Source organism: Amia ocellicauda, chromosome 15, assembly GCF_036373705.1.
Source record: "Amia ocellicauda isolate fAmiCal2 chromosome 15, fAmiCal2.hap1, whole genome shotgun sequence".
NCBI classification, from domain to species: domain Eukaryota; kingdom Metazoa; phylum Chordata; class Actinopteri; order Amiiformes; family Amiidae; genus Amia; species Amia ocellicauda.
In genome coordinates, this window is record NC_089864.1 from 29,564,385 (window position 1) to 29,573,152 (window position 8,768).

Below are 8,768 nucleotides of genomic sequence, written 5' to 3' on the forward strand. Positions count from 1 at the left end.
TTTAGCAATTGCAGAAAGTTGTGAACTTTATTTTAAAATACTTATCTAACACAACAACTTTGTTAAATAAACATTAGGCTATGTACAAATACCTTCCTATTAGAAGACAAATGGAAATGGCATAGTAACAGCAGCAATAACCAGACCTGTCAACTCTCAAGCATCTCATCTCATGTCAGACTCTCGTATTACGGTTTCCCGGTATTCTCACTTTTTTTTTAACCACAATTTCAAATTAACTATAAAGGTTGTGACTGTTTGTTTATAAAGGAATATTTTGCAATTACAGCTGTAACTGACCGACCGACCGAAATGTTTTTCTTTTTATATAGGCCTATTTGTATAGGCCTATTAATATAATATTCATTCAATAATAGTTTAGCAATGTGAGATGCAATGAAAATGCCTTAACATTAGCGTCCTTGTGGTAATGTTTTCCGGTCATAACAGCGAAATATAAAATGTATTAGACTATCTATCTAGGTAATTTATACAATCTACTTAACTAAACTATTTGCTTTTCCACATTTCCAAACCACACTCAACACAGACTGCCTTTCTGTGTTCTGAAATATACCTGTGCGTTCGAGTTTCAGTGAATACAAAATAAATAAAAACAGCTTGCTATGTATGTAGCTTAATAATTTAATTAGTTTGTTGTGGTGCTCTTTCCTTTTCTGTCATTGCAAGTTTCACAGAAGGGCGTTTGGCTTTTATGTGGGTTAACATAACAGCTGTAGATTTGTGGTAGTTTAATTGCACTGCATATATTATACACTTAACAGTGTTTTCATTTACTTTGTCAAAGTATTTAAATGCAGAACTTCTCTGTGAAAAAGCCATTGGTCGTGTTCTTGTAGTGCAGATTTACACAGATCTGTAGAATCCCACCGATCCCATTGGTAGAGATCTGCGGAACTGCGGAAATCTGCACTACACGAATGCGACCATTGTTAGCCATGATACATTCTAGTTTAGACAAGAAATATCAAATCCCACCCTCCCATCAATCTTCATTACAGCTACATAGCGAGCCAATCAGCAGTGCAAGAGCAAGAGAGCCTCTGGCCGTGCCAAGACTCGGAGCCACAGAGGTCCGAGGTATTCCTGCCCCCAGAGCCACAGAGGGCCGGGTGTTCCTGCCCCCAGAGCCATAGAGGGTGAGGCCCGAGTGTCCAGTGCCCAAGAGGGAGGAGCCCAAGTGTCCAGAGCCCCAGAGGGTGAAGCGCAAGGGTCCTGAAGATGAGGAAGATGTGCTGCCTTCCTCGTCCCACTCCAAGGGTGAGTGTCCACCACTATGCCTGGCAGAAGAGTCTGGCCCTGAGCACTGAGGAGCTACCAGGAGAAGAAGACTTCAGGATAGAGTTGCCGCCTGTCTCCTCAGAGGTCACACCAGAACAGGATGTGCCTACAACCCAGGAAAAGGCATCACCTGTTTACCCCTTTAATGAATCAGAGGGAAAGATTATACCAGGCCCTGAATCTGGAGAGCAGCCAGAGCAGCCGGAGCAGCTGCAACAGGAACTGCAGCCACCACAGTCGGGAACCCAGAAGGCAGAGGAGTCACAGCAGCCAGAGGGTGAGACTCTTGTGCTTCCTCCATCAGGTTTCCTGGACAGCCAGAGTTCCTGACCGCAGCAGAGGAGACTGAGACACCACAGTTAATCCACCAGGAACCTCAGAGTGCTCAGGACCCGCTGTGTCTCCAGGCCAGACCAGAGACTGGGGGGAGCGAACCGACGCTGTGGCAGCGGAGAGGTCTCCGCCAGACAAGCTTGGTTCCTCGAGGGACCAGGAATCAACAAGTCCTTACCCTGGACTTGACACTAGGGTGGAGCTGCCTTCAGTGAAACCGAGGACATACCAGTCCACCCCAAGAATTAGATGGGCCACAAACGTAGGACAGGACATGTGGGAATGGCATAACCACCATAAGGATGACCCAGCAGCTGGAGACCCCATCTGGCTCTTCAGCCCTTTTGGAGGGGGGGCTTGGCCTTGGTATGCCCATAGTCTTGTGCACCCCTGGCTTCACTCTTGAGGGGGGGGGGGGGTGGTGAGGGGCATGGCCAGGGGCAGGCCAGATCTTTTAGTGGAGGAGAAAACTGACCAGTGAGTGTATTCTTGTCTGGAGGTAGCAGAAGAAAGAAGGGTGAAATTACAAGTTGACGGATTCACTGGCTTGAGACTCTTTTTCTGGACCTGGACTATTCTCCATCTTGAACCACAGACTGTCTGACAACCTCCCCCTGGTAACGGTCTTTGATTACGAACCTGCCTGATCCTTTTTGTACTTCTGCTTGCCTGGTGTTATTATTATTAGTGTTTGTTTGTTAGTTAATGACTGTTAGTGCCTCTGCCTGCCTCCCTACTCCCTACCAGACCCCGCCTACATACAACCCCTTTTTGTGACAGGCCCCCCCAACCTGTCACAATATCTATAGCACATTTATTATAATAAGCATGTCTTACTATCTATTTGTTGCCTAGATTTATCTTTTCAATATTTAGACCAAGTGGATAAACTAGAATACAATTTCATCATTGCACACACATTAAAAATTCTACTCTTGATTTGTTGTCACACTAAACAAAAATAAAGCTGACCTCCTGACAGCTGTTCTACAAAAAAAATCTCCCGGGGGAGCATGCCCCTGGACACCCCTACAACAATCAGTGCCCCCAGTGCAAACACACACATGTAGGAAACACTGTGGCAATAAATTCTCATATATTGGTGAATTTGCAGGGGTCAGCACAGCCGGAGTACAATTGCCCAGCCTCACCCTGGGTGAACCACCTTCATGATCATGGTATCTGATGTTTACCAGTGTGCTTGTTTACAGGGAGACAAAAAAGTTAATTTGTTTAAAAAAGTATGTAGCAGAAAATGTTCCAAGTTTCACCTACTGCCAACTGATTTTTCTGAAGGGGTGTATCAGTAGCATTACCATAATTAGTTATCTCACTTTAGTCTACATATTGGTCATTTGGAAATACATTTTATTTTATTTCAACCCTCTTACAAATACAGTACAAATTGGTTTGGGGAGGTCTACAACATGATCATATCTGCTGTATTTTTCAATACACTGCAGAGCATTCAATCACTATGTTGTATGATGTGTTCTTAATACCCCACTGACAATTAATTTAAACTTAAAGTATATTTAACATGTCAATCACTGCAATTCCTCAGGTCTTTCACTTCCAGAGATACACTTAATTTCATATGGCTATGGAGTACTGTAAAACATTGGAAAGATAAGGGTGAAAATCTGAAGTTCTGTGCTTTTTAGCACTTTATTGTTTAATATTTTATTATTGTTTAAATGTAAGTGTCACTTACATTTGTCTAATCAGCATCATCCTTATTAAACATTTAAGTATTTACAGCAGAACTAAAACCCATTGTTTGATTTACTTATACCAATCAAAGTATTCACCTAATTTCACCTGTTCTCCAAAAAATATATAAAATAGTTTTATATTTTTAGTTCTCCCCAAGTGAAAGACATTAACACATAAGTTAAGAATTAAACCTTTGCTAAACGTATAGTTTGATTTTACCCAGAGATTATTGACGTCTGACTGAATTATTTTTCAATTCTTTGCTAATCAGACCATACACACAGTGAGTCAGTAAAGGTTGATGGCTGAGTCTGTATAAATAAGGATGATACAGACCTATTAATAAACAGAACATGGACACCAATGTTAAAGTTTCTAACTGCAAATTAAGAAAGAAAAAGGGTTTTCTTGATTAATTGTATTATGATAACATTATTTTATTAAACACTATTGAATATTAATAGGCATCAATAGCATTAAATGTAAGTGTAGCAAAGGCTTAATGCTCAGTTTACACATTTATCTGTTTCAAAAACTGTTTAAAAACCTGTGCTTTTTATACAAGGGTTATATAGTCAGGTGGCAACCCCTACCAACTGGAGTACTTTATCCCCCTGAGCTCCAGCTAGCTCCTCACTAGAGCCTCCCCGCTGCTCAGTTGACCATGGTCTTTTAGGTATTTCATGATGCCCTTCCTCCTCCTCCAGGTTACCTTTACCCCATAATCCTGCTCCGGGGTGTCCTTCACCAGAGTGTCCCCTTGGGGTTCACTGTCATTTGGTGTTGGGGAGAAGATGAGCCTACCTAGTAGATCAGATTCAACATTGCCAACTCCACAATCACCTGCTTCTGGAGTGTGATAGGCAGGGGGAGTGAAGATATTTTCTATATCAGGGGATCTGTAGCCTCTCACAGACTGTGCTACATCATGTCTGTCTATTTCCATTTCAGGCAATGGGGTTCTCTGGCTCTCACAGGTCTCAGTGGTTGAAAGCAGACTTAAACTTGAGTGAGCTTCCTTACAAGGTCTGGCTGCCGTAACCTCCTTGTTGTCTGAAAGCCTCCCAGTCTGGCATTTGATTTTATTTAGTGGGACTGCAAGTGACTGTTGAGCAGCCTTGTGGTGCAACATAACAGTGTTCCTGAAAGTCAAGGACGGGAACTTGCAAACACTGGTTTTCTTGGCCATCAACAGAGAGCTCCTGCCCAGCACACTCTGCTGCACAGAACTGCCTGACTGCTGTCTCTTTCTCCTTCGGGTGGGGAGATGCAACTGCATGGCTGCGTCAAACTGAGGAGTCACCTGTCATAACACAGAGACACAGATTATACCAGCTGTAATACACTGAGATTCCAGATTTTTTAATGTTCTGCTTTTGAGATACAAAGCTAAATTTACAGAACTTCAAAACATTAGTTTTGCATTTTGGGGGGGGGGGGGGGGGGGGGGAAGCAAAAACAAGCTACTAATACAGAGTAGAAAAATACAATGAATTAAGTTGTTTCTTTTAATTGTGAAGTGTATGAAAAAATGTTTATTTATATATACAGCTCTGAAATTTTTTTTAAGACCACTTAACATTGATTTCTGAACTTGGAGTGGTCTCTTAATTTCTTCCAGAGCTATATATATATACACACACACACATACACACACATGCGTGCATACATATACACACACAGTACTGTTCAAAAGTTTTAGGCAGGTGTGAAAAAATGCTGTAAAGTAAGAATGCTTTCAAAAATAGACATGTGAATAGATTATATTTATCAATTAACTAAATGCAAAGTGAGTGAACAGAAGAAAAATCTACATCAAATCCATATTTGGTGTTACCACCCTTTGCCTTCAAAACAGCATCAGTTCTTCTAGGTACATTTGCATAAAGTCAGGGATTTTGTAGGCATATAGTCAGGTGTATGATTAAACAATTATACCAAACAGGTGCTAATGATCATCAATTCAATATGTAGGTTGAAACAATCATTAACTGAAACAGAAACAGCTGTGTAGGAGGAATAAAACTGGGTGAGGAAAAGCCAAACTCAGCTAACAAGGTGAGGTTGCTGAAGACAGTTTACACCATGGCAAGACTGAGCACAACAAGGTAGTTATACTGCAAATTTCAAGGCAGACAGGGGTTTCCAGATGTGCTGTCCAAGCTCTTTTGAAGAAGTACAAACGGGCATGAGGATTTGGTTAGAATGAATGGTCTTCTCAATACTGAGAAGTACAGGCAGATACTTCTCCGTCATGCAATACCATCGGGGAGGCATCCGTTTGGCCCCAAATTTATTCTGCAGAATGACAATGACCCCAAACATACAGCGAAAGTCATTAAGAACCATCTTCAGTGTGAAGAACGAGTCCTGAAAGTGATGGTGTGGCCCCCACAGAGCCCTGATCTTAACAATGAGTCTGGGATTACATGAAGAGAGAAACGCAACCGAGACTGCCTAAATCCACAGAAGAACTGTGGTTAGCTCTCCAAGATGTTTGTGCCAACCTACCTGCTGTATTCCTTCAGAAACTGTGTGCAAGTGTACCTAGAAGAATTGGTGCTGTATTCAAGGCAAAGGGTGGTTATACCAAAATTGACATGATGTAGAATTGTCTTCTGTTCACTCCCTTTGCATTTAGTTAATTGATAAATGTAATCTATTAACATGTCTATTTTTGAAAGCACTTACTTTACAGCATTTTTTCACATGTACCTAAAACGTTTGCACAGTGCTGTGTATATACACTCACCTAAAGGATTATTAGGAACACCCGTTCAATTTCTCATGAATGCAATTATCTAATCAACCAATCACATGGCAGTTGCTTCAATGCGTTTAGGGGTGTGGTCCTGGTCAAGACAATCTCCTGAACTCCAAACTGAATGTCTGAATGGGAAAGAAAGGTGATTTAAGCAATTTTGAGCGTGGCATGGTTGTTGGTGCCAGACGGGCCGGTCTGAGTATTTCACAATCTACTCAGTTACTGGGATTTTCACGCACAACCATTTCTAGGGTTTACAAAGAATGGTGTGAAAAGGGAAAAACATCCAGTATGCGGCAGTCCTGTGGGCGAAAATGCCTTGTTGATGCTAGAGGTCAGAGAAGAATTGGCCGACTGATTCAAGCTGATAGAAGAGCAACTTTGACTGAAATAACCACTCGTTACAACCGAGGTATGCAGCAAAGCATTTGTGAAGCCACAACACGTACAACCTTGAGGCAGATGGGCTACAACAGCAGAAGACCCCACCGGGTACCACTCATCTCCACTACAAATAGGAAAAAGAGGCTACAATTTGCACAAGCTCACCAAAATTGGACAGTTGAAGACTGGAAAAATGTTGCCTGGTCTGATGAGTCTCGATTTCTGTTGAGACATTCAGATGGTCGAGTCAGAATTTGGCGTAAACAGAATGAGAACATGGATCCATCATGCCTTGTTACCACTGTGCAGGCTGGTGGTGGTGGTGTAATGGTGTGGGGGATGTTTTCTTGGCACACTTTAGGCCCCTTAGTGCCAATTGGGCATTGTTTAAATGCCACGGCCTACCTGAGCATTGTTTCTGACCATGTCCATCCCTTTATTACCACCATGTACCCATCCCCTGATGGCTACTTCCAGCAGGATAATGCACCATGTCACAAAGGTCGAATCATTTGAAATTGGTTTCTTGAACATGACAATGAGTTCACTGTACTAAACTGGCCCCCACAGTCACCAGATCTCAACCCAATAGAGCATCTTTGGGATGTGGTGGAACGGGAGCTTCGTGCCCTGGATGTGGATCCCACAAATCTCCATCAACTGCAAGATGCTATCCTATCAATATGGGCCAACATTTCTAAAGAATGCTTTCAGCACCTTGTTGAATCAATGCCACGGAGAATTAAGGCAGTTCTGAAGGCGAAAGGGGGTCAAACACAGTATTAGTATGGTGTTCCTAATAATCCTTTAGGTGAGTGTATTCTTTCAAACCGCACCTTTAATTTGAGAATACGATTTGGGTTAGTGTTCCGATAAACTCTTGTTAAAATTGTTATGCTAAGTTGTATTTTGTTACATGTGGAAGCTGATCATTAAAAGCTACATATTTGTATTGGCTTATATACAGTAGTGCTCACAACTTTCATTTGACCCAATGCAATGTTACTCAGTGAGCCAGTAAAAAAGGGGCTTATTAAACTACACTATCATCTTTTCCGTGTGTTCAACCGTTTTAACCTAGAGAACGCCTAGTTGTTTATATTGAGTTGAGACCACATTATAATAAAGTTAATCGTCTAAAAGCATGAAATAAAAATAGTCACAATATAAATGACATTACCCACTGGCAGGTTGCGTTCCCTCCTGGTGCTTCAGTCGGAACATGTTTAGGATTCAGTGCAGACTTGACGGGAGTTCCATAGTGGTGTTTGATGCCATTTATCGGATTTTCCTGGAATAGCAGCTGGGGCTTCTTTGAGGTGTTGCTGTTCTTCCTTTTGCGGGGCATCAGTAGTCCGCATGACCGGCCTTAAATTCAACGAATGAATTAAATTACAGGCAGGTGCTTGCTGTAGTTGTGAATGTTTGAAACCGTATATCTATAAAACCGAATCCGCAGGTCCAATGGTTCCTGTGATATCCGAAATATACTGGCTAGGGTTATTACATATGTAATACTTCTACACTTAGTTTAATATTTTAAATACAACGTCGATTTTATTCATATCAATAGGCAGTTACATGATTTGGAGGCTGTCTCGTAATATTTAAAATCATCATAGTTAAAATTCAAGACAATCGCAAGCTTGGAAAAAAAAAACTGTTTGCATCCATAGCACAAGACGATGATTAAACAGCGTACAAAATGGGGAAGAAAGACTAAAATATAGACAGCTTGTTTCACATGCCTCGATAAGCACTAATCTTGGACCCTATGTAAAATAACATTCGGTAGACCAAGACTGCTAATCTGAGTCTGTGAACCCAGACACCAATACATAAGCGAGGTTGATAGGTGGGGTTAGGTCAATCTTGGGAGAAGTTCTGGGGGAGGGTTGCTTCGAACACTGCACATCGATCGTACACTTCCAGATTCCAAACAAAATGAAATACATTTCATTTGTGGCCTTACCGTCAATCATTAATTGTTTTAGTAACTGTTGAGTGAATAAAGCATTTTTAGCCACGTCCGTTTCATTAGCGAAAACACAGGAGATACAATAAAAATCATACAAATAAAATACTCACGGTGTCTGTACTCACAACAGATCTTGTTACACAAAGTAACTTTCCATCCATCGTTTTAGTTTTTAGTGTTTTATTTAATAGAATAGTGTACTCTAAGTCATATTGTTCTTCCGGGACCAGGATCTCCCTCCCATTTATTCTCCGATTGGCCCAAAACGGCTTCCTGAATTTGCTTTGTTGG

At 41.5% G+C, this 8,768-nt stretch overlaps 1 protein-coding gene across 2 annotated transcripts; it reads right to left on the minus strand.

Moving 5' to 3' along the window:
• Positions 1–2,982: 2,982 nt before the first annotated feature.
• rhno1 (RAD9-HUS1-RAD1 interacting nuclear orphan 1) lies at positions 2,983–8,710 on the minus strand. Of its 2 annotated transcripts, none has more exons than XM_066724635.1 (3): positions 8,603–8,710; positions 7,680–7,867; positions 2,983–4,654 (listed from the first exon to the last, which is right to left on the minus strand). In XM_066724635.1, the coding sequence occupies exons 2-3, from the start codon at positions 7,845–7,847 to the stop codon at positions 3,977–3,979; spliced, it is 846 nt and encodes a 281-aa protein (XP_066580732.1). In that variant the 5' UTR covers positions 7,848–7,867; positions 8,603–8,710; the 3' UTR covers positions 2,983–3,976. The 2 variants fall into 2 exon arrangements, with proteins under 2 accessions (XP_066580732.1, XP_066580731.1); XM_066724634.1 differs by having other exon boundaries at positions 8,588–8,710.
• Between the last annotated feature and the right edge of the window lie 58 nt (positions 8,711–8,768).

Bases quoted from the DNA above. Each gene is read 5' to 3' on its own strand.
- rhno1 (XM_066724635.1), bottom strand. From the start codon at position 7,847: ATGCCCCGCAAAAGGAAGAACAGCAACACCTCAAAGAAGCCCCAGCTG. The intron at 4,655-7,679 runs GTAATGTCATTT...GTGTTATGACAG, and splicing joins GGAACGCAACCTGCCAGTGG to GTGACTCCTCAGTTTGACGC.